Here is a 26,882-nt window from a genome sequence, read left to right on the forward strand (position 1 = left end):
ATCTTACATTAGGGCCCACTACACATTTATGGCAAGAATAATTTCACAGTTAGAAGGCTAAGGGATTCCTAACTACGACAATATTTCTTTGCTTGAAGAAGTCAAAATGAAAATTAATGAAGTGCCAGGTGAAGTAGGGGAAAAAGTATGGGCAAAAATGCAAACGGTTTTGCAGAAGAACACTGGCCTGAAGGAGTTGTGTGCAGCTGCCGACATACTTAGTGGAAAATCCAGCACTCCTGACTGCAGCATTCCTATCCAACATGTGCCGAAAATGAAGTATGCCCCTGTCACATCTGTTGATGCAGAACTTTCTTTTTCAGCGTATAAATTGATCCTGACTGACAAGTGCACAGTTTTTCACTAGAAAACCTAGAAAAGATTTTGGTTATTTATTGTGAAGCCAACTATGGTCAGAATATGTGAAACTACGAATGTATTAATTAAACCATTGCCACATCTTTTTTACGGAGATCTTTATCTTGCAGGAACTCAAAAATATTTTCAACATTAATGTTGTAGATTGCTTTGCTCTGTAACTGTGTAAATATTCATTCTCCTTGTTTTAATGACTAATAAGATGTTCATACTGCCAACACTGTGTATTTTAATTTATTTTTATTTTTGCCGCGTCATTTTTATTAGAGCCTATTTTAGGTTTTATATAGCCTAAATGAACTACTGAAGGAGCCTATTTTAGGTGCCTAAAACACACTTTTTTACGGCCTAAAAATCCGTGGTCTAGTGATAATGTTGCTCTATGTACAGTGATACCTATTCTCCAACATTCACAATAATTAAAAAATCTAATCACCAAGCAGTGACAGAACACACACATAAAAGACTGTTGTAATTGGCAAGCTTTGGGAGCCGATGCCTCCTCCTTCATGCAGAAGACTTGAAGGGGAAAGAAGAGGGGTGAAGGAAAAGAACCGGAGAGGTCTAGGAAAAGGGGTAGATTTCGGGAAAGTCACCCAGAACCGTGGGTCAGGGGAGGCTTACCGTGTGGCATGAGAAGGAAAGACTGATTCTTGAGGACTGCATTGGATGAGATTTGAAAATTTGAGAGCTTAAAGGAGGAAGACAGGGTAATATGCAGCCAGAGATTACTGCTTAAACATCTTGCATGAGTTAATAACAGTGAAAAGCTAAGTGCATTGTACGTAACAGAGGTGGGAGGGGTCAGTGAAAAATATATGGGAAAAATAATGAAAGATGTAGAAAACTAAAACAGAGTGAAGCAAAGAGTAGTTACAGTGACGAAATGCCGAGAAGGAACAAATTAACATAAATTAAGGCTAGTTGGATGGCAAGTACGAAGGACATGTTGTAGTGCTAGTTCCCATCTGTGGAGTTCTGAGGAACTGGTGTCTGGGGGAAAAATCCAGATGGTGCGTGTGATGAAACAGGTGTAGAGGTCCTGAATGTCATGTTGTAGAGCATGCTCTGCAATAGGATATTGTGAGTTGCCAGTATACACTCCCTGTCTATGCCCTTTCATCCTAACTGATAATTTGGTGGTAGTCATGCCAGTGTAGAAGGTCAAACAATGTTTATATAACAGCTGGTATATGACTGTGTTGTTTCACAGGTGGCTCTCCCTTTGATAGTATATATTTTGCCAGTTACCGAGCTGTTATAGGTGGTAGTAGGAAGGTGCTTAGGGCAAGTCTTGCAGTGGGGACTGTCACAGGGGTAGGAGCCATAGGGTAGGGAGACAGATGCAGAAGGAACATAGGGTCTGACAAGAATACTGCGGAGATTGGGAGGGTGACGGAAAGCTATTCTAGGTGTGGTGGGCAAAATTTTAGACAGAATGAATATGACACATTTCAAGAAATGGGGATCTTTTTGTTGTAGGGTGATAAATGCACCCAGCTGCTAGATGGCATATGAGAAAAAGAGATGATGAATGTTGAAGGATGAGCACATTTAAGTGCAGTGGAAGTTATTGCAAATAATAAGGAAAACATTCCATTGCAAAAATGTTCTAGTACATTTGTAGCACTGCTGATGGAGGTAGTGTTACTAGTAATAATAAAATTTATTTTTCCCAGAAACATTTGATACATTGAAGTGATATGCATGCTGTCATGGACAAATATTTAACCTGGCACACACTACAGAAACATTTGCTACTAAAAGCTCTCTCTCTCTCTCTCTCTCTCTCTCTCACTCACTCTCTCACTCACTCACTCACTCACTCACTCTCTGTCTGTCTGTCTTCCTGCGTGACTGTCTGTCTGTGCCTACATATCCATCCACCCTTTGTTAGGTTTACTTTGCCGTAGTGGCCTAAATATGATGGAACTGAGATAGAGAAAACAGAAGCTGAGACATTCTTATGCTTGCTTACCATTTGGGCACAATAAGGTGATCCATCATGCAGTGGTTGTTGAGTACAGTGGGAGGTGTGGCTTGCCTCCTGCTATCTGGGTTTAGTGCTTACATGGAAGCATGGCTGGCATGAGCAGATGTATTGGAGCGCTTGGAGACAAATGGATATCTTTCAAATAGTGCCAATTTTCTCCACTACTTGCAGCAGTAGTAAAAAGGATCAGCTTATTGTGGCCAAATAGTACTAAGGGACTTTGTAGGAATTTCATGTACCTGCTAAGAGAGACCATGCAGTTTAGATAAAACATGTAGACATTGTAATTATTCAGCTTCTCCTGCCTTATTTATTGACGGGACATATCATGTGTACTGTCACTTTGTAGTGTTCAGTGGGCACAATATTTTGGCAAGCAATCCTGTCACCAGTAACAAGTGCATTGAAGAACTGACTTCCTGGGGACATGTGGGTGATCTTTGTTCCCCCCGCGCATGCGCGCACGCACGCGCACACACACACACACACACACACACACACACACACACACACACACACACACACACACACACACACACACCAATTTCAGAAGTCATCTCTTTGTCTTTGCTAAAGCCTTCCAAATAAGAACCGAAAACCAACTGTTAAACTGTGACCACAGCTACATTCACAACAAATCCTTGAAACATGCTCTCGGTATAATTAAGGAGGAGAATGAGGTACTCAGGAAACACAACAAGATGGCATCAGAGGCAGGTGGAGCAGGGCTGCTGTCACCGATAAGTTCTGTGCAGCTGTCACTGCAAACACCACTGCCGACTTAACTGCCTCAACCATTTGTGCAGTACACCTATGTGGCCTGTTCTGTTAGTGTTGTTATTTTGTGTGATCTCTTTCAGTGTCAGTCAGCTTTATCTAATGTTTTTCCAGTAAATAGATTCCACCTCTAATGTGCAATACCATAATGTCTACGAAATATGCATATATGCCTATAATAACCTCTTCATTGGAATCATAGTGTCTTTCACCTATCAGCTTTTTTATATGTGAGAATAGCTCAAAGTCAGAAGATTCTGACTGGGCGAATAGAATGGATGTACACCTAATTTGTACTTAAAATCTCCCAGTTTTCCCATTTTTGCAGGCTTCTTTTGTTCAATATAATTGCCTTTTTTATGTACAGCATAAATTTAATATCAAATTGTATTGATAACCTAATGCTTTCTTTGAGGCTCATTTCTTGACTAGAATATTTTGCTGTTTTACAGGAATTCAGTTTTCATATTCATCTCCGACACTGGAAGTCAAGCAATTCTAGACAAGATGATAGATCTATATAATAATGGGAGTAAACGTGAGGAACTTAGCTTAAGTGATTTTGAAGAATTAATACGACTTGGTTCCTTCAATGAAAAAGGTAAAGTATTGCATTTATCATAAAAATTTAACAAATTTGAAAAAGTCTTTTATGTTCCATTGTTCCTGATTTCACATTTAAAAATGTAAAGGTAACTTTAAATATAGTGTAATTTTATCTACATGCATTTTTACATATGATAGTTTTTTGTGTCTTAGATAACAGAGTTAACATATCATTAAAACCACACTTATTAAGTGCTGCTGATCGATTGGAAGCTTCATTTGCAAAAATGGCAGAATACGTGTTTCTGCTTTGTGCCTCATAAATTTACTCAAATATAGTTTTGGTATTGATTATTCTAGCTTTACATATGGCGTGGACATATTATTGATGTAGCATCAATTTTTGTAACACATTTAGCAGCAATTTGACTTTCTTGTTGGCTCCTGACCAGTGACGTTCTGTTCAGAAATTATGGAGGTCACTCTCATTGAGATATCAATAAAACAGGGCAATAAAAAAATTAAAAATTGAAAAGTACCCTGACACAAAAAACCTCTAAAAGTATTGCCCCTTCCTTTAAGTGTAATATAAGTGGTAATATTTTGATACCCAAGCATCGTCACATCGGAGGGATGGTTAAGGAAAAAAATTATTGCTTGGTATAAGCCTCTTCTCGTTTACAGATGATCAAAATTGTGCTTTCCAAAGATCAGATCACAACTGGTTAGTCACTAAAATGAACTAGCTCTTTTTCATGACTCAGCACTCACCACTCATTCACAAAAATAAGTGCTTTTTTAATTCAGGTCACTTAACCTGTATTTTTATCAGATTTGGTTCTATTTTGAAAGAACATGTAAAGAAGAGTAATAATTTTGTGTTACGTCCCTAGTAGTTGTCAGATATAAGTGTTTTAAATTTCATCTGCTGTAAAAATTATAAATATTCCAACAAAATTGCAAATTTTTTTATGAAGTAGAAAAATTTTAAGAATGACGACTGATTCTTGTTATATTTTGATATGTTCATTGGAAAAAATATATAAAAATTATAACAACTGTAATTGAAGTGTATCTGCAGTCATCACACAGTCAGTATTACCATATATGTTTCCATAAAGGAAAAATTAACCTGTATTGTCTTTGATCTATAAAATTTGGCCCATTTTAGTCAATGCGAGTCTCTTTGTCTTCTTAGTGCACATTTGTCCTGCTTTTGAAAATACTTATTCACAGGCCACTGATGTTGCTGTGATACATAACACTATTAGAATCAGTTGATACAGCACTAGCCACCAGTTTAAGGGATTGCTGTTTATAGGCAAATTTCCCTCCACTTAATATTTGTCCAGTTCAACAATTGCCGCACTTTCTGGGTTGTGACTTGCTTGAAGCTGAGTAATAAGTTTCACTGAACTCCTCCTAGTTTGAAGTAGTCTCATGTGTCACAGTGGTAACTAGTTGAGAAATGAACTGTGTTTTTTCTTGTTGAACAACCAGTGCTTTCATTTCTGCAATATCCTTCATGTAGCCGTTCTGAAATGTTTTGTCTTCTGAACTGGGGGTCCAGTAATGTTGCCTGACTAATCAACTCATTGCTGGAGATAACCCCAAAGCACTCTGATAACCCGTTAAGCAAATCATCAACCAATGACTCTATTTTTTGTGGATATTCTTTATTTCTATCTCTAAAAGATTTTAGATGCTATTCCAGTAATGTTAACAAGATTTTCATTTTTAAAAGTGAGAATGTTTTCTCTGAGGGCACTTCTTTGGTTGCCTCATCTAAAACTTTCAAAATCCTCAAAGCCTGTGGCTCCTAGTCTGTACCTTTTAAGTTTAAGGTGATCAATTTTCCACCTAAAATTGTATGGTAAGAAATTATGGGTCCTTTACTTAGAGTAAATCTTTGCAACATTTCGTAAGTGTAGTTCCATCTGGTTCAGACATTTTGTTGCAGTTTCAGTTGATCTTTTTAAAATTTTCTTGCATTTCAGAAAGTTTGCTTAAAGCAAAAGGTCTCTCCTTAAGAGAGATAACAATTCACTTGACCTTGTCAATGGTTTTCCGTATGGACTTCTGAATTGTGTGTTGCACATTGAGGTTTAAAGAATGTGCAAAGTGTGGGATGTGGAAGTTTCAGAAGTATGGCAGTTAATTTCATATTTGACACAGCTTCTGTTATTACGGAAGTGATTTTAAAATTGATATAGTATTTGGGATAACAGACTTTACTTAGTTTGAGAGGTTTTCTGCAGTGTGCCTGTCTTCGAAAAGTGTGCACTCTAAAAGACATGACTTTAGTTCACTCTTCTCATCTATGAAATGTGCAGTGAGTGCTTAGAAACTAATAATATTTGCCCTCGTCCGTGTATCAGATGAAAGGCAGACTGCCTTTGGAGTGGTCAAGTCATTTTTAATTCTATCAAATAACTCATTATGCAAACTGGGCATTAGAGAGTTTGTCAATTTTGAGTTTGTAAATTGTAATTTGGGCAAAGCATAAAAAGATGTCAGTGAGGACTGTTCACGAGAAATGATTTCTCGAATTTCTGCATCGACTGATGGCGATCTTGATCGGCTTCCTGATCCACATCGTTCCAGAGGCATTGTAGGATGCTTTGATGTTAGATATCTCCTCAGGTTTGATGGTGAGCCAGAAGTCATGGCAATTATCTGTTGACAGCAGCAGCATTTTACTTTTTCTTCCATTTCAGTAAAATGATACCAAACATCACTTGTAATTCTTATAGGCGAAGGCAATGTGGATGACATATTGTCGTGCAGCACTGAAAAGTACACTGCTAAAATTAAAATATTTACTATTAACATAGCCATTTTAAATTGTAAAAGCTTATAGTGAGAACAAATATACATGCAGCACATTCTATAATCAGAAGTTATAGAGTAGGTTGTAAAGCGATGTGATCTGCAGAATGTAGACCAACAATAGTTAAGCTTACATCTTATACAAAAAGGTCTGAAACAGTTATAGTGATTAAGAAACTAGTGAAGGCAAGACTGATAATATGCAAGGATTTCACTGCTGAAAGATAAAAATTTTGAATAATATGATATCTGAATGTGAGCTACACAGCATGTGAACAAGAGGTGGCAGGATGATGGTGCAGACAAAGGCTGGAAAAAAGTATTGCAGATGAACTCTAAAGCCTGTGCTTTAGGAGCTACAAACTTTTCTATTCATGCAGCCACTAGTTCTGCCAGTGTGCCAGTATTGTTACTGTAGAACATAGTTGGCCATCACTTTCAACTCGTTTTTATGAACTCTGCCAAATATTTCAGAATATTGACGTCCGTGTCTTTCTTCTAATGAATGTGGACACCTGGCTCGAGCCAAGCATACTCTCCAGTTCCCTAAGTATAGACTCCCGAGATGAGCAGGTGCAGCAGTGGCTTACAAGTGCTTTAACTTATTGCCAACCATGCTACTCACTTACATTACTAATGAAGACAAACAAGTCAAGTATATGTTCATAAATATCATACCCCTTAAGAAAATTTGCCTAATGTGCGTCGTCTACAGATCTCCAGAAGTAGGCGGGATAGAATGTTTCAAAAGTGACCTTTCAAAATTCGATCCAACTTTGGAGCATACAAATAATACAAGGAAAACTAACATAAATATTCTGCCCTTTCACTGTGAAGTTCAAGTGTGTAGTTTCTCCTTCAAATTAAAAGTATTCCAGCTTGATAATGCAGCCTGTAGTCCGGTCCCCATACATATATTTGCCACAAAATCCACAAGCAAAGAAATTCGTTCCTGTAATGCCAGCTTACAACATAATATTCATATGCAAGGAATTAACTGTGCCAACATACAGAGACTTTAAATGTATCAGTATGCCTGAACTTGCAGCTGAGGCACAAGAGATAATTTGAGAGATGACTTCCATACAATACCTGGATGTGAAAGACCAACTCCATGGATTTACTACCAAAGTAACTCTATTACACAATAAATATGCTCCTTCAAAGATCAGAACCTGAAGAGAATTCCTGCACCTTGGCTAACAAAAGAATGAAAACAGTTCATGAATCTCAGAGACACTGCACATTGGGCTTACAGATAACCTCCTGTCCTTATCGAAAAGCTTCTGTGATCGAGGGAAGAGTAGGCAAAGTAGAAGCTGCAGCTGATCCCATTGTTCCAACCAAGGAACTGACCAAGTACTTGACTTTGATGATAACCTTTTTTGAACTGTAAACAAAACACAGACTTACTGATTACTTTGTGGAGGTAAATGATAGTAGTAGCAAAAAATTCTTTCTTGAGCTGACAATGTTGTCAAAAAATCCTTCAGCTCAGCATTTACTGTACAGGATGGAGTCACAGTCCAAATGGTCAAGCTTATTGTTGACCCATTACTGCACATAATAACTACTGCTCCCTAGACCGCTAGCTCTTGCCTGGACAATACAGCAGAAACACTTATTCCCATCAGACTACAATCACTAGAGATCTAAATTCTAAGAAGAGTAGCTGGGGACATTCTGTCTGAGGGGAGAGTGAATGAAGACATCAGAAAAGAACTGAGAATGAAAAACATAATTGAGCAGATTAAAGAATACAGAAACAACTGGATATATTATGTCACAAGAATGGAAGACGACATATTACCAAAACTGGTGATAATTATTACCCAGTGGGCAGAAGAACTTTAGGAAGAGTGAGGAAGAGTGAGGGTGTAACAGGCAAATGCTTTATATATGCAGAGGAAAGAAGAGATATCATGTTAAAAATATTATGATTTTTTAAGCAACTGATTTTAATAAGTTTTATAATTACATATAAAACTATGGTCTGATGTAAGTGGTGTCCTGAAGGCATTAACTTGTTCAGGTTAAATGAATAAATAAAAAATTAAACATAATATACAGGTTGTCCCAGAATGAATGGTCAATTTCAAGGTTATAACAGGAACGACCATTTGAATCAAAATACTTCATGTGGACATACACCCTATTGTAAATAGTTTCCAAGACAGATATTTAATGGACATTATTACTTATTTTCTTTATTATTGAATACTTTGTCATCATTTACAATGTACTGTAGTAGTTTAGATTGAGTCAAGACGAATAATTTGATGCAGGACACGTGGTCTATCAAGTCAGGAAATTGTCGCAAACTTGCTTATCTACACCTTGACACATGCACGTTGCACAAGATTTTCAGCATTCTCTTGTTCTCTTCACACAACCTGTAACTTCGTGGAAAAAATGAATGGGACCTGTTTGAAGGAAATTTAATGTAGTTTAATTTTATACTGCAAGAAGTTTTCTCTAGAGGCTGTGGATTTCATGTTGTTCGAGAAAAATGTACAAAACTAATTTTAACTATTTTCCATATCAGAAAACATTTGGAATAGAACATATGTCCATATTTAGTTTTTTGCTTCAAATGATCATTCCTGTCATATCTCTGAATATTGACCATTTCTCCTGAGACAACCTTTATATATAGGCTGTCATGTATGTTTAAAAAATTGTGTGTTATACATACTGTTATATTTAGTATTCTCTACACCCAGAGTAATTAAAACCTTCATAAAGACTACCAACTTACCAACAACAACAACTATAAATGCAACAGACATAGAAGAAGACAAAATAATACACCTAACAAGCTTATGCAACAAGAAAACAGAAGAGCAACAAAACAAGAAGACGACAACGGGAACAAATCAAATAAGAACACACAGAATAAAGAGCTGAACTCGGATGGAGAGGTGTTTGGTCAAGAAAGCAAGTTGCAAGCTGTATCACTTTGCCAAGAGCTCAGAGAATGGAGTGACTACTCAAGTTGCCGTGTGGTCTGCACCATGTAATCTTGTCTGCAGGAACTAGTTGCCTTGGTGGGGAGCAGTGAGCTAGTTTGCAGTCCGATCTGTAAGAATGGTGGGGAGTTCTAAGCTAGAGAACTACCTTTCAATCTCGTTCCTGAGAGTGTTGGGGATCAGTAAGATGACCCAGGGTCTGATCAATGAGAGTGGTGGGGAGCCTGAGCTGTTGGGAGGGGAGTGATGTCTGGACCGCTTTGCCATACGCACTGACTCCACGGTGGCTGACGATTGCAGCTTTTATAATCACTGGCAACACATTCTGAGTGTGGCGCTAAGTCAGAGGATAAGAAAGAACAATTCACTAAAAAGTATGTAAACATTTATTGAGATTCTGAAATCTCAGATATTCTTTTGAACTCAAGAGCAGAAACATCATGCTGGAAGTGTTTTCCGGATTAATGTTTTGTACTGAAGCACTTTCGTCTCGTGTCCCCCCGGTAGCTGCACGGTCAACACGGCATATTCTGAAACAAAAGGTACTCAGGTTTGATTTCCACTAGGGTCAAGGAATTTTGTTTCACTCGGAGACTGGGCAAAGTGTTGTGTTTACTTTCATATCATCATAATTAGTATTACTGTTGAGATGGCTGAATGGGTACTGTCCACCAGGCAATAAATCGAAAAAAAAATGGCGCTTTCTTTACTTTGTGTTTTCATGGAAGAGAAATGCTCTATGTACCAGCAAGGAATGCAAATTCACATGTGCATATGATGTATGCATTTTTTGTAGCTTGGGAAACATTTTCTTAAGGATGTGAGGAGGGGTGCCATTGTAGCAGCCTAGAGTAGAATTTTCATCCCGCTCATTACAGCCACCAGAGATGCATTTTGAAATCAGTTGAGCTACCATTCACTTTTTCCAAATCATCCGTCATCCACTCTTTAGAAAGAATCAATTCAGGAACAGACTGCCCATTTCTATTCTGCTTGGTGTTGTGTCTTCCAGTCCTGCGCATCCTGCATTTACACATCACAACAGCTAGTGAAGTTACAATTACTTGTTATATAAAATATGAAAACAAATATGTCTTTAATTAGCCTAACATTGTTAATGAGTAGAGTTAGCTATTTATTTTATCACATTTTTACATAATTACATAAGTACTTAGTTTCATGCGTTAATATATCTTATGAAGCCTTGTTCTGCAATGGTTTGATGATAGTGTGCTAACTCACACTTCATTAAACCAAGAGTGCATGCAGGCATGACCAAGTACAGTGACCTGAAGGGCAGTCGCGTGAGGGCAGGCATCGTTTGATGGGTGTGTCTATATTGCGAATTTTTCAGAGTAAGTTCATTTGGACTTGGACTCGGTGATTAGATATTGTTGTTTTGATATTTATCTACGTTGCCTAGGTAGCTTAGCTGTCTTTAAATGTCATACTTTATCATTTCTAGATTTTATTTTATTTATTTATTTATTTTTTAGTGCCCCAATGCAATGATACTTAGATCAAGGTATTACTACTTATATTAAACTTAAAGGGTGCAATACATATTTTTTTTACATTGTAGAAGTTTTTGTCTTTTTTTCTTAAATTTTTAATTTAAGTTTTATTTCATGATTTTTATACTTTATGTTTCAATAGCAGACACAGCACAATCGCCACTCTGTCCCCACGTTCACACAGATACTTTGCAGAGATTAGTATATGGATTAGTGTATGGATTAGTATGTAATTAGAACATGTTTAGCTAATGTAGATAACATGAGCAATAAGCAGTGGGGATGATTCTGAATCAATCACAAGAAAGTGGGCTGTCATTGCACTGTTTTGCAGTAGTTTGCGTAAACTGTTTGGCAAAAATCATTTGATTTAGTACTGAGAGTAGACCTCAAAATACAATTACAAAAAAGTCTTTGAGAGCATATATTTATCTTTTACAGTTGAGTCACAGTCACCCTTTTTGTGGTTTGTAGGTGCTGAAACGTCCAACTTCAAAAAACAAAAATCATCATTGTTGGTCAATTGTAAAAGATAAACATATATTCTCATGGACTTTTATTTGGATCTTTTTGAGCTCTACAATCCGGTACTACGTATCTTGGTGTAGCTCTTTACATATTACATAGTGGATATCAAGAGAGCACACTGGTGGAAAAATTTTTATTTACTTTAGCTGATGAAATTTAAATGGCTGCACAGACTTTCTTGGAATGTAGCTAAGAACCACTCTGATTAAACCAGCTTTTAAATTAAAATTAGCCCTTTCGTTTGGGAGCTACAAAGCCAGAGACAGATACACACATTAAACTTATAAGCCCTGTGTTTGCATTGGGGACTAAAAACAGAAAAAGTGAAATACTATAAATTGAAGTGAGGAAAAGGTAGGAAAAAAGAAAATGAGGCACAGACAAGTATAGTGGTAAACAGAGAAATAAATGAAGATTTATTATTTATTTATTTAATTTTGCAGGAAGCAATACAGCCATTACAATTGCATAAGTTAGAGATTACAATTAAAAATTCTAAGTGTATATTATTTGAGCTATTGGACCATTAATTTTGAGGTTGTCACTCATTAAGGCCTTAATATTTGTTGGCTAGAAAAGCTTAATTTTTGTGAGGTTGTCCTGCAGTTTATTTTGATGTGAAGCATATTTAGAACATTCCAAAATGATATGGTTAAGATCTGTCTTCTTCTGGATGTTTGCTGCATGTGAGACAGTCTATCACTCCAATGCTATAGAGGTATGCAGGGAAACATGCGTGTTCATATCTTATTCTAATAATTGATGTCACATATCTCCTTGGGAGATTTTTCTGGCTGTACTATGGTTTTGTTGGTATAATGCTTTGCAATGAAAGGAACGAAAAGCCTTTTTTCTGCTGCAATATTTGCCATCGCAGTTCACATAGTACGAATGCCTCTCTTCATGAAACGTGGAGAAAATCAGAACACTGGAGCTGTGTACATAGCGGGTTCCCTTCTTTGATGCTGTCTTTCGTAAGACCAACTACTGCTTCATTATGCTAGATACTTGAGTGCTCATTTACCCCTATTAGGCAAACTGCTTTTTTTATTTTAATTTTTTGTTTTCATTATTAATTCCACCACATCTTAAATACAGCTGTTATTAGCTTTCCACTTTTGATGCTATAAATACTCCAAAGAACTTCTATTGTCAGTTAGAGTTAATGTTTTGTTCCTTTTTTCAGTTCAAAAATTAATTGCTTTTTTAATCACTATTACTTCTGCAGTGTAAATATTACTAAGTTGTAGTAATGGGAACTTCTTGTCTGTCTGCAACCTAAGGCAATAATATGTACAACAAACTCCCTCATGTGCTTTGGATCCAACAGTATATGAAAAAATCTGGCCATTGGCTTTCCAGGTAATTTAGTACATCACTGTTAGCTCCAAACTCTTGACCCATTCTGACTGGCAGATAAAAAAACTTCAGGTTGAAGGACAGGATGCTTAATTATGATGGATCTTCGAAGCAGAAAATTTTTAGTATGTAGTTATGTATAGATCTCTTTGGCTTCTATTAGAAAGGCAATAGTTAGTGATTACTTCATTGCTCTTAGGCACTGCTTAATAGCCCAAAATTTAAGTACATTTAGCTTTTATTATATAGTACCAGTACACATTTTGGGGTATTTAAACATACAAAAATTCCATAGCCCATTGTGTGTTAGACCATAAGATAAGATGATGAGGATCGTTCAGTTGGACTCCCTCTACACATGACTTACAGTGCATAAGACATTCAGAGCTTTTTCTGTTTTTGTAACAAAATGATTATCATGTTCAATTCAAGATAGTGCGCTATCCAGAAGAAGCCCCAGCACCTTTGCTGATGTTCATACTTAAAAGATCCCGTGCTTACCATATTCATTGGTTATCTTTGAGGATTTTGTATAAAGAAAACCACAGAACATTTTGAATGAACAAACTTAGACCTTTCCTAAGGGACCACTCAGGTAGTAGATCAGCTGCATATTTATCCATAAGCAGCACAGTTATAGGCTGATATATGCTGCATACATGCAGACATCATCTGTGTATTGTACCACATGTATAGTGGGGCCAAAAATGTTTTCCACATTTGCTGCAAATAAGCCTTATAAGAGGGGACTTGGAATAGTATATTGAAGTATTCCTTTCCACACTGAGAAGGGTAAGTGTAAACTGTTATCTTGCTCCCAAATGTAAACAGTTCTATGGTGTAAATAATTTTGAAGAAAATGAAGACAAATATGTGGTACATATAAGTGGTCTAACTTTTGCAAAAGCAAGAAAACATCAACTGTCATGTGCTCTTGATATATCCAAGAATAAAGCTTTAAAATAACCTTTCTCATCAAAAGTTTTTTTGGTGTCCACCATCAGGATACTTAAATTGTCAGTGGTTCTCTCCGTTTCTGAAAGTCATATCGTGACATATGCAAAATATTATTGTGTCCCAACCACCATGTGAAACATAATTTGAGCCGGCTGGTGTGGCCGAGCGGTTCTGGGTGCTTCAGTCTGGAACTGCGCGACCACTACGGTCGCAGGTTCGAATCCTGCCTCGGGCATGGATGTGTGTGATGTCCTTAGGTTAGTTAGGTTTTAGTAGATCTAAGTTCTAGGGGACTGATGACCTCAGATGTTAAGTCCCATAGTGCTCAGAGTCATTTGAACCATTTTTGAACATAATTTGAGAATGCATTCAGATGTCTTTGCTAAGCATGATGATAAGGCAGCTGGGCTATAGGCATTTGCTATTGAAGTATCTTTTCTGGGCTTTAATACAGGTACAATAATTTGTGTGGTCTATTCTTGAGGAATTTCACTTTGTGTCCAAATTGCATTAAAGACCTACAAGAGTTCAGTTTTTGCTGTTGTCGCTAAGGTTGGTATCGTAGGGCATTTTATTTAATCAATTCCAGGTGTAAGTAGAACATTTAAATAATACTTCTAATTCTTGGATTGTAATTGGTTTTGTAAATAATTCACTATATGCCTGTGATTTTTTTGTGAATGCTGTTTTTAGACTGCAGCTTTTTATCTTTTTGGTGGTAGCAGTGCAATAATATCCACAAAGTCTTCAATCCAGTAGTTTATAAATTTTGGTGGTAGAGTTTATTGCTGATTCTGCTTATCATTGCCCATACTTCTGAGAGAGGGGTATTTATTGCAATCCTTTTACAGTATTTTTCCAAGAAAATTTCTTTTGGACTTTGAGAAATTGTTTAGTATTGGCATCCTCTTTCTTATAGTTGCAAAAATTTTCCCATGTACTGTTGCACATGTAGTGTGTAGTTTCCATATCATGGGGGAATTCTGAGTGTTAACGTGTAGTTGCTCAATGTAAATTAGAATTTGCTGTGTAGGTGCTCAATGTAAATTAGTATTTGCTGATTTACATTGAGCAACTACACGTTAACACTCAGAATTACCCCATGATATGGATTGAAATTTCAAATTTCTTGTTGCCTTCTTCTGAGGAATGTAGGCTGATGTGACTGCATTGAGCATATGTATGAATTTAATACAGTCATTACCGCATCCTTCTGACAGGTCAGATGTACTAAATTCTCTAAAGACCGTTGGTAACTCTTCCAGTTTGCTTTCCTTACATTCCATCTCAATTTTAGTTTGTGGATAACATCAATTAGGGAATTGTTTTCTGATGCTTCAATTGGAAAGTGATCAGAGCCTTTTGGATGTGTGTTAACTTTCCATTCAAATGTATCTGCTAGTGATGCTGAACAAACAGATAAGTCAACAGCCAGTTTTGTCCGATGGTACATAATAAGCAATGTCGGATACCCATAACATAGTTTAATGTAAAAGAACATAAACATATAAAACATAGTTCAATATAAATAAATTAAATTCATCTATTGGATCCAAAATGGCTTTTCTGTGGGTGTCATTGATTTCACAGCCCCTTGAAGCATTATGAGCATTCAATTCTCCTCACATTATAAGTGGTGGCTCGAACTGATTAAGTAATGAGCTGTTGCCATTTTTTGGGGTGCACTCAGCCTCGTGATGCCAATTGAGGAACTACTCGACTGAATAGTAGCAGCTTCGGTCAAGAATACCATCATAACGACCGGGAGAGCGGTGTGCCGACCCCACGCCCCTCCTATCCGCATCCTCCTTGGAGGATGATATGGCGGTCGGATGATCCTGGTAGGCCACTCGTGGCCTGACGACCAAGTGCTTAAAAAAAAGTCTGTCATTGTCATTCTAGATCCTGACAGACAGTACACTGGGGTTATAGTTAAAACTTGTGATGATAAACATACTTTTGCTGCTGCTGCCTGGAAGTTATGTATACTGGTAAGAGCTATATACTGTGCAGCAAAAGCCACAGAGGATCTACTGTAATTTCTGTCTTGGCGGAGTACATCATATCCTTTAAACTTAATATTTATTTTTGGTTTGATCTCAACATTTTTCAGAAAAAGCTCATGCTCTGAAGCATCCTTGTTTGAGATTGCTGAGTGGGAGTTCCACTGTAAAATTTTCATTAACTGTATTATTTTCTTAACTTTATTAGATAAAATGCTAGCAGTTGCTTGTTATATAGCTGATAAGCCTATGATGCCATGTTTGGTGGTAGGGCTCGTCTTCCTCAAGGCCGTGTGTTGGCACCACTGCTGTATATCATCTACCGTAGTGACCAACCTGTCGGAACAGACACAAGATCTTTCATAATGCCGATGACACAGTGGTTGCAGCCTGAGGAATAACATTTGAGGAGGTAGAAATGAAACTGATTGAAACCTTCAGAGATCTGGCAGAATACTATGACAGTAACAACCTAAAGCCTATCCCATCCAAAACATAGGTCTGTGTATTTCACTTGAGGAATAGACAAGCAGGGGAAAAAACTGGAAGTAACTTGGAACAGGAAGCAACTGCAACACTGGGACACCCCTACATACCTCGAAGTAAAGCTCGAGCGCACACTTACTTTCAAAGACCATTGGGAAAACAAGAAGCTCAAAGTCTGCAGCAGAAATAATATTATTCACAGGCTCACTAATAGCACACAGGGCTCAAACAAATTTTCTACATACATCTACTCTGTTTGTATGTTTCTCTGTGGCAGAATATACTGCATCAATCTGGCAAAACTCTGCACACACCAGCCGTGTTGATACCGCTCTTAATGAGACAGGCCACATGTTGCTTGCCTACAACCATATCCGGTTGACCAAATCTGCATTTTTATAGGCATTACACCTCTGGATATCACTCAAAGAACAGTGACAGAGGTTGAGAAAAAGAAATAGGAAAATTATTCCAGGCATCCCATGTTTGGAAGTGAAGCATCATGTCCTAGACTGAAGTCATGCAAAAGAGATTTCTTCGAACAACTGAAGTCATTAAATCATCACCTTCCGCTTGCCGAATGACACTGTAATGAAACAAGGCAACTGGAAGTAATAACCAAAACCTAAAGGAAGAACCCACTGCTGGTTTCCAACTACCCTACGAGACATGGAAGACTTTGAACAGATTGGGAAGTAGAGTTATGCGATGCAAACAAAACTTGAAGTGGTGGGGCCACATTATTAGAGATGCAACCTGTGAACATGGAAAACTTCAAGATAGTGAACATTTCTTGGCCCACCTGAAGCTGCCTGAAGCCTGCACACTAGAGGACCTGGTTTCAGCAAATCTCCCAACAATCAAGACTGTCGAATTTTAGGCCTCAAAATCAATTTGTCTTGTACAAAGTCTGATGTACATATTGTATTGTATTCTGCAAGTATGTAGCTGTAGATGTATTATGTTGAATATGTAAATAACTGTACTGTACTGAGATAGACATGAAATTAATAAGTCCAAGAACAGATTCCCAAGTTTTTCAATAACTTGTATCTACTTGGCACATCTGAAAAAGAAGTACTGACTGTGTTTTCTTCCTTCTGATTAGGAAGTTTGACACTGTGGGGAATATAGATTTGCTGCAGCTGTTCCTAATGATAGTCCACTGTGACAATGTACAGCTGAGGATCTTGATGCAGTAGAAATCACTGGAGGTTTTATTTGTTGCTGAGGCTGCTTTTACATTGTGATCCGGTGTTGTGTGTTAGGAGGACTGGGTAAGCTTCCTCATCTTCTCTCTGCCACTGAACCATCGCAACTTCGGCGTATGGCCTGCGAGTTACGAGATTCTTAGCTTAAATATATAGAACGTTCAGCTCGGCAGAAGTTGTCTTTATATGTTTCTGCTTCTTGCTGAAACATTGTCTAACTGTTGCTACATATGAATTGGATAGATTCCTATTCACTATAAAGTTGACACATTGAGTTGCAGACAGGCTCAACAAAAAGACAGTACACAAGAGCTTTTGGCAAAAGCCTTCTTCACAAAAGAAAAACACTCATTCACACAAACCTGAGCAGTGAGAGATAGTTGCCATGTGTGAGGTTGGCTTGCGTTTGTGGCTGTGTGAGTGTTTTATTTTCTGAAGATCAGTTTGGCCAAAAGCTCATGTTACAGTCCTTTCGTCGTGCCTGTCTGCAATTCAGTGTGTCATCTGTATGGTGAGTAGCAATCTATCCTTATAATAATATTTTTGATAATCCAACTGTCACTTTCCACTGCTTGTTGTTGCTACATGTGGTTGGACTTGATTCTTCATCCTGTATATGCTTGCAAAATTTTTCAGTGAGGAAACTTCAAAAAATGTAAGCAACTCTCGCTCATCTAGAGTGTGACTTATTCTAAACGATTCAGTAACTAAGTTATATCTTCTTTTCTTGTGTAATACCCTTTTGTTATTTACCATAGCAAATGTATTCTTCCAGAAAGAAGAGTCAATAGCTCAAAGAATTCATAGCATCCTAAACAAATTATTTACAGATTTGATTGCGAAATTTATCAGCCCGTGCGCACTACCTACTTCTGGTAGACTGCTGGAATTGAAATTAAAAAAAAAAAAAAAAAAAAAAAAAAAAAAAAAAAAAAAAAAAAAAAAAATTGAAATGAGTGTATGGCATTGTGAGCTGGGAGTCCCCCATTTGGGGAAGTTCAGCTGCCAAGGGCAAGTACTTATTGCATTCAACGCCGCTTTGGGCGACTTGCGTGTCGGAAATGGGGATGAAATGACGACGAGGACAACACAACACCTAGTCCCTGAGTGGAGAAAATCTCCTGCCTAGCCGGGAATCGAAACCGGGCTCCTTGGCATGGCATTCTGGCGCGAAGCTCGAAAAATCTGTAGTTACAAAATTATCTGAAGATGTCAGTAGATTTTTCATCAGCTCATGTAGTTAAGAAAAAAAAATTGCACTACATGATGACTTCTTAAAAAACTTCGAAGTTATAGATGCTGGATCTAGGAAAAGAAAATCATTATTCTCAGTTGTGAAGCTGAGTGAGTTATTTCCTGATGTTCTGACTGATTGTGAAAAAAAAACTGTAAAATTTGAGTTTTCAAGATACCAGTTTGGTGACTTTGGATGGTTGAAAAAGAGAGAGATGGTGCTGATGCTGCTTGGTATAAAATATCTGCTACATGTGGTACATCAGGCATTAAAGAAGCATCCATCACTAAGCAAGCTTATGCCTTCATTACTGATTATTCCTCATAGTAACACTGCCTGTAAATAGAGTTCTTAGTATTGTTAGGAAAAAAGTTCTGAATTTCGATCTAGTTTGAATACAGGAACCTTGAGTGCTTTGATCACCAGTAAAATGAACCATCTATCTTCAGGAAGAGCATGTTACCAAAATAAGCACAGCCATTGGCACCGCCATGCATGATCATTGTTGTCATGCTTGCAAGATCTTAATCAGCTTCCATCCTCTGCTGGTCTTATTAATTTTAAATGTCTCTGCATCAAAGCCCATTACTGAATCAAACAGAGCAAGCAGAAGTGTTGGGAACTCTTGATTTCCTCCCTAGAGCCTTCTGTTTCTTTGTCACATGTGTGGGATACATCCACACACTCCCATGTTGTCAGCAGTTGTCTTCTATTCCAGACCTTGCCCTTGCAGGTGGCCTTTGTACAGATTCATCAGTTCTTGCAGAACACCTCGTGAGTCACTTTGTGATGGCATAGGCGTCAGCCTCCTAGCCTGCCGTGTTCTTTGTCTGGAAACAGCGGTGTGAAGTTCCCCCCCTTACATTTTACCCCTTGTCATATAGAATCCTACAGTGAACCTTTTACTGAATGGAAACTTCTCTCTCTCCCTCTCACTCTTTCTCCTTGCCCCCGATTCAGCCCCTCACCCCTATTCCATCCACAACCAGTTGCTTCAGTGCCCCAATACTCCACAATCTTCTCCACCTGTTTAACTGTGTTTGGCACCAAGGCACTTTCCTCTCTCATTCGAGAGACAGTATTGTGATCCTCTTCTTCAGCCCAGTAAGGATCCACCATCTCTTCATAGTTATTAGCCCATCAGTCTGAACAATGTTCCCTACAAAGTTACTTGAACAGATGGTGGTTCTTCAGCTCAGTTGGGTCCTCAAATCTCAGCAGCTTTTATCTCCTTATTAGTGTGACTTTCAGGAGGGACAGTCTTTGATTGATCATCTGCTTCAGTTGGAAACTGCAGTCCGGCAAACCTTTTCTTGCGTCTGCCATCTCGTTGCGGTTTTCTTTGATCTTCGTAGGGCCTACAACACAGCTTGGTGCCATCACATCCTACTTATGCTCCATGAATGGCGTTTTTGGGGCCCCCTCCCAAGTTTTGCCAGTTCCTATCCCACCGGTTGTTCAGAGTTCTGGTTGGCACTGCTCTCAGCTCTCTGCAGACCCAGGAGAATGTGTTCCACAGAGCTTCATATTAAGTGTCCTTTTTTTCTCCTCAGTGTTTATGACTTGTGGCCTCTGCCAAACTGTTGGTCACCACTGCTCTATATGTGGATGATTTCTGTATTTGGGCTAGCTCCCACTTGATGGCCTCAGCAGAACAACTGCTCCAGGGTGCCATCTGACACACTTCTGCATCGACACTCTTATCTGGTTTACAATGCTCTTTCATTAAGTCGAGGGCAGTGCATTTCTGCCTCCATACTACAGTCCATCCTGATCTAGAGCTCTATCTTGATGCCCAACACCTGACCGTGGTCTCTCCAGTTACATTTCCTTTTTGACTGCAAGCTTACTTGTTTGCCTCATATCCACCTTTTGAAGGTTGGCTGTTTTGATAAACTCCATGTCCTTTGCTTCCATGCCTACACCTCTTGGGGTGCAAATTGTTAGGCCCTTCTCTGCCTTTATCAGCCATTACTTCTTCTCGTCTGGATTACGGTTGTTAAGTTTATGGATCAGCTGCTGTTTCCAACACTGCTCCTTTTGGACCCCTTTCACCATTGTCGTATCTTTATAGCCACGAGTTCCTTTTGCTCTAGCACCGTCAATAGTCTTCTGGTTTATGCTGGGATCCCTCCATTTTCAGTTTGATGGTACAATCTCCTGGTTTCCTATGCCTTGACTATCCACTCTTCCCCTGCTCACCCCTCCTATTCTATTCTTTTTGCGGCTTCAGGACATCACCCACCTCCTGACCCCCCCCCCTCCCCACCCCTACCCCTCAGGTGGTTTTTTTTCTTGGACCCCACCATGTTTCTCACCGCCATGAAATTTCCATCTCCCCTCCTTGTCCTCTTGCCCACATTCTCTCCCTAGCAACCTACCTCCCCCCCCTTTCCCCTCAACTTGGCTGGTTCCTTGGCACTGGATTTGGATGGATCTCTTCTGGGATCTGAAAGCCTCCATCACTCCAATGGTGTTTCGTTGTTTATTACACCCACTCTTATGGGAGTTTCAGGATGCCACTGGTTTTTATGGTGATGGCTCTAAATCCACCGAACATATGGGATATACCCTCTTGTCTTCTGTTGGCACAGAACACCATCACCATCTGTCGGGTCCTCTGCTTTATTAAACAGTCCTCCCTCACCCGAGTTCTGTTATGTACAGACTCAATAATGGCGTTTTGGCTCTCACTCGGTGTTTATCCCACAAATGCTTGGTCTTTGCCATCCATGACCTTCTCGCTAATCTTGGCAATGCTGCTTGGTCAGTTTATTTTCTTTGGGTTCCCAGCCACATGGGTATCCTGGGTAATGAACTTGCCAATCATCTGGCTGGGAGCCGGCCACCTAGGGGCAGATTTGCAGATTTTCATCTAATCCCTTTTTGCCCAATTGTGGACCAACTCTTGGGGGGGGGGGATTACCTTTTCTGTCTAATAAACTTTGTGCAATCGAGGAGACTTCCACCACGCGGCGTTCTTCCCTCTGCCTCTCTCAGTGGTAATCTACCATCTTCTGCCATCTTTGTATCGGCAATACTAAGTTGACCCATGGTTTTTTACTCCGCAGTGAGCTTCCTCCCCTTTGTAATTGCAGTGTCACTCTCATAGTGTTCCACATTTTGCTGGACTACTCCTGTCTTTTGGGTCTTTGCACTAAATACACCTTCCTGATTGTTAGTGGGTGACCCATGCATGGTTATGTCTGTCCTCAGTTTTCTTCGCAAAAATTGTTTGTCCTTCCAGTTTTAAATACGGAATTTTCCTCCTGAATTGGTGTCCCTTGGTTAGCATTGGCACTGGATATGGAGACCTTGGCCTTGCGTACACACTGGCCCGTTTCTCCAGCCATTTTTCCTTATGTTTTGTCTGGTCTTTTGAGCAATTTTGTTTCCTCTTCTCTTGTGCCTCATTCCCCTGGTGTTGTCCCTGTTTTGTTATGATCATGCTATGGTGTGGAGATCTGGAAGGGATCAGTGGCTATGGTGGTGCCCCAACGTGTGTAGCATTTCTGGGGTGCCCCTGCTCCCCTCTCCCTCATGTTGTTTACTCTTCCTGCTTCCCCAACGTTCCTTTCACCTCTTTGTTTTCCCATTTTCTCTTCCACTTGACTGGACTCTGCTGTTCATGTTGTTCCTTCCTTGGTTTTTGCCACCTTATCTCAGGGGACTGATGACCTCGCAGTTTGGTCCCCTCCCCCAATCAACCAACCAACCATTCTGGTTAATTAGAGTACAGCTTCACTTGCATTTGTGTACGATGTTGCCTGTCCACTGCCCATAATTTGAATGTTGACTATTTGTGTGAAACACCATAAAAACGCTACTGCACAGTGCAATAAGTGTTAAAATTTGAAAATTTATTTCACGAAAAGAGAAAATACTGATTGATGAGAGGTTCTATTTCTATTTTACCTTGGTAGGTCAGAGATCAATAAATGAAGATTTTAAATAAAGTAGGGGAAAATGGAAGTCTTTGGAAGAGAATCAAAAGAGTCCAGTTGACAGAGCTTGGTACTGAGAACACATGATATCTTGTGCAACATGTACCAAAACTGCAAGTATGTTCAGCAACAAGTGGATCATACTAATGCAAACATTTCCAAACTTTGGAGAGAAAAACTAGTTGTATGAAGCAACATACAGTTCTGACATTGTTGAGACACAGCTGCTCAAGGAACAACTTACCAGCATTTTCTCTCTACTGTATTTCATGTTGATTTTTATGAAGAAATGTTCAGTTCAAACAACTGGCTAATACTGAGATACTGTATGTTATTAGTAACCCTAGGAAGGTAAGTATAATGTTTGATGTCCTAAAGCATAGTTAAGAGTTTTGATTTTGGTATCTTTTGTATAGTTTGAATCTTTCCTAAATTAAATGAGCATATATCTCTCATTGTTAAATGTGTTTTTCTTTTAGGAGGCCTTCAGAAAAGCGATGTGGTAAGCCGTTGTGTTATTGATCACTACATTCCTTTCCTACCACTGGAGGTGCAACATGTGAAAAACTGCATTAAAGATGCATTTCATAGAAAAGGTGCTCAGCAAGTTTCAGATAATGACATTCAGTAAGTCCGATGTGGTATTTAAAGAAAGATATCTGTGAACCTTCATCACTGTTTGGTTGACAACTTGTATGATAATATCAGCAGCTTTTTAGATGTCAGTGTGTGAGAATATTACTTTAAATGATTAATGGAAAATCTCATATAAAGATGTGAAACAAATACTAACAAAGAGATAGAGGGGCTGGCCAGTACTTACCTCAGCTCAGTACAGCCGATAGATACACAAAACAGAACAGAAAATTTACGTTCCTAGCTTTCAGAACTTTGTTCCTTCATCAGGGAGGAGAGAGGGGAAAGAAAGGGGAGAAGGGAAAGTGGATTCAGTTACTCACAACCCAGGTTATGAAGCAACAGGGAAAGGAAAGTAACTGAAAGTAACTGAATCCACTTTCCCTTCTCCCCTTTCTTTCCCCTCTCTCCTCCCTGATGAAGGAACAAAGTTCTGAAAGCTAGGAACGTAAATTTTCTGTTCTGTTTTGTGTATCTATCGGCTGTACTGAGCTGAGGTAAGTACTGGCCAGCCCTATTAAACTTTGTCAATGATGGCCTTGCTAATTTGTCTCCTTGAATTTTACGTAAAATGGCATAGGTAAATCAAACGAAATAAATGTAAAGCTGAATTGTTTTCTTCATGGGGTACCACAACCATATATTTGTTGAATATATGGCTGTAATGTTTCCACCTTGCTTGCTGCTTATTCACTTGAACAATTGGATAGTTTTGGCATTAAAGACATTTTTTGAGTGCAGTCTACAAAAAACAGAACAAAGATAGACCAATTTTATGTTTGGCTTACTGACAGACAAAAACATTTTACGAAGGACAGACCAAAAAATTCAATACTTACAGATGCCAACATGTAGTAATACACTGAAGCAAAAAAAAAAAGTTATAGGCATGTGTATTCAAATACAGAGATAAGTAAACATGCAGAACACGGCACTGCAGTCTGCAATGCCTATATAAGACAACAAGTGACTGACGCAGTTGTTAGAGTGGTTATTGCTGTTATGATGAAAGGTTATCAAGATTTAAGTGAGGTTGAATGTGATGTTACAGTCAGTAGTAGTGAAGAAGTGGGGATTTTCCTGTACGACCATTTAACAAGTATACCGTGAATATCAGGAATCCGGTAAAACATCATATCTCTGTGGCCGTAAAAAGATCCTGCAAGAATGGGACCAACAACAACTGAAGAGAATCATTCAATGTGATAGAAGTGTAACCCTTCCCCAGATTGCTGTAGACTTCAATGCTGGGCCATCAACAAGCGTCAATGTGTGAACATTCAACAATACATCATCAATATGAGCTTTTGGAGGTGAAGGCCCACATGTGTACCCTTGATGACTGCATGACACAAAGCTTTACATCCACCTGGGCCCGTCAACACCGACATTGCACTGTTGATGGCTGGAGACATGTTGCCTGCTCAGACGAGTCTCGTTTCAAATTGTATCAAGTGGATGGACGTTTACAAGTATGGAGACAACCTCATGAATCCATGGATCCTGCATGTCGGCAGGGGACTATTCAGGCTGGTGGAGGCTCTGTAATGGTATGGGGTCTGTGCAGTTGGAGTGATATGGGACCCCTGATGTGTCTGGATACGACTCTGACAGGTGACACATACGTAAGCATCGTGTCTGATCACCTGCACCCATTCATGTCTATTGTGTATTCCGACAGACTTCGGCAATTCCAGCAGGACAACATGACACCCCACACATCCAGAATTGCTACAGAGTGGCTCCAGGAACAGTTTAAACACTTCCGCTGGCTACCAAACTCCCCAGACATGAACGTTATTGGGCATATCTGGGATGCCTCGCAACGTGCTATTCAGAAGAGATCTCCAACTTGTCGTACTCTTACAGATTTATGGACAGCCCTGCAGGATTCTTGGTGTTAATTCCCTCCAGCACTACTTCAGACATTAGTCGAGTCCATGCCATATCATGTTGTGGCACTTGTGTGTGCTCGTAGGGGCCCTACTGGTGGCCCTACACGATATTAGGCAGATGTACCAGTTTCTGTGGCTCTCCAGTGTATTACCAGATTATTAAGCAGTGGACGTAACAATTCCGAGAACAAGGACATAAGTTGCTGACATCAAAATTAACAATGGAAGTCTACTGAGTTGGTTAAAAAATGGCCTACAGTGAAGGGTTAATCTATATTGGAGCTGAGGTCCTCTTATGTTAAAAACGCTTCCATTATCTTATGCTCACGTCCCATCTGGCAGAATTATATTTTTAAATATTTTATGCCAAAGATGCAATAAAAAATTCCTTTCTCCTTTTCCTAAATTTCACCCCACTCTGCAGGCGCATTTGCTGCTTTGGAATGCTGTTTCTACTGGATATTTTTGATACACTTTTGTCCTTTTAATATGCCTATAATAACACAGATGAGGTATGTATATTTCTCTGACATATCTCTTGATTTATAGTGACACTGATTTAAGTAGCTGTATCGGTTTCCCTTGTAGACAGAACTGACAGTCAGTGTCTAACAATGAAAGGGAGCATGTGCAGTACTTAAAACGTGGCATTAGTTTTGAGGATGATTATTACCACACTCAGGAAACATTCTGTTTTTAATTTTGATGTTCCCTTGTTATGTGCTCGCTCTTGGAACTGTTATCTGAGCTCTTTAACAACTGTATATCACAACATTTTGGCTCCTGCAAGTACAAAATTTTTTAAGTTGTTCTTTGGAAAATGTTTTTTGTATGTCAGTGAGCCAAGCATATACTTGTTGTATCTTTGTTATATTTGTAGACTGAACTTTGCCTTTCAGCAAATGCGTTTATGACAATGGTATTCTTAGAGTTTGTCACTACATCAGCAATAAAAAAAAAGGTGTTTGTCACAATCATATAATGGTTTTGATGCTTGATTTAATTATTGATTATCATTGATAACAGTGAAGTTGTAAAGAGTTCAGAGTACTGCAAGAGAGGGTGAGGAGTTAACAAGATGTGAGACCACATTGGTAGGTTGGGAATAAATAAACACAAATCTTTATAATGACCTCAGTCTTGGTGACATGACAAATTGCTTTGTAGAGTTGTTGGAGAGTGACAGTTTGTTTGTCATCAACTGATAGCATTAAAATGTGCTGTCCATCTTGATACAAAATGTCTGAAATAATAAAGGGGGTGCTTCACAGGTATTTTAAACGTACTTAGAAAATTTTTTAATTAATTAAATTTAAAAGTGCTAAGTGACAGGATTTACTCTACTGTAAGACAACGTGTTTGGACAAATTTATGATTGGTATAGCGTATTTTGAATGTAGCTTTCAAGAATGTAGCTTCCAACATGACTGTTTTCAGATAAACATCACAATTTGACACATTATTCCACATAGTATTATTGTGTGCTAAGTGTGTTTTGTATTTACTGACATGTTGATGTTTCCTAAAGAGGAAGCTGGCCAAGATGTTCTTGTTTGACAACAGATGAGGGCTGGCAATGTGCTGTCTACTCATCCAGTTTGTTGCTTGAAGTTAGGTGCTGGA

At 38.8% G+C, this 26,882-nt stretch overlaps 1 protein-coding gene across 2 annotated transcripts in view; it reads left to right on the plus strand.

Moving 5' to 3' along the window:
• Window positions 1-26,882, plus strand: part of LOC126162748 (torsin-1B-like) — a 105,846-nt gene that overhangs the window by 72,922 nt on the left and 6,042 nt on the right. For both annotated transcript variants that reach the window (XM_049919429.1, XM_049919430.1), the window contains exons 4-5: window positions 3,601-3,749; window positions 23,208-23,355. In XM_049919429.1, coding sequence (XP_049775386.1) covers window positions 3,601-3,749; window positions 23,208-23,355 — 297 coding nt within the window. The remainder of the gene's footprint in view (window positions 1-3,600; window positions 3,750-23,207; window positions 23,356-26,882) is intronic.

This window comes from Schistocerca cancellata, chromosome 2, assembly GCF_023864275.1.
Source record: "Schistocerca cancellata isolate TAMUIC-IGC-003103 chromosome 2, iqSchCanc2.1, whole genome shotgun sequence".
In the NCBI taxonomy this organism is placed as follows: domain Eukaryota; kingdom Metazoa; phylum Arthropoda; class Insecta; order Orthoptera; family Acrididae; genus Schistocerca; species Schistocerca cancellata.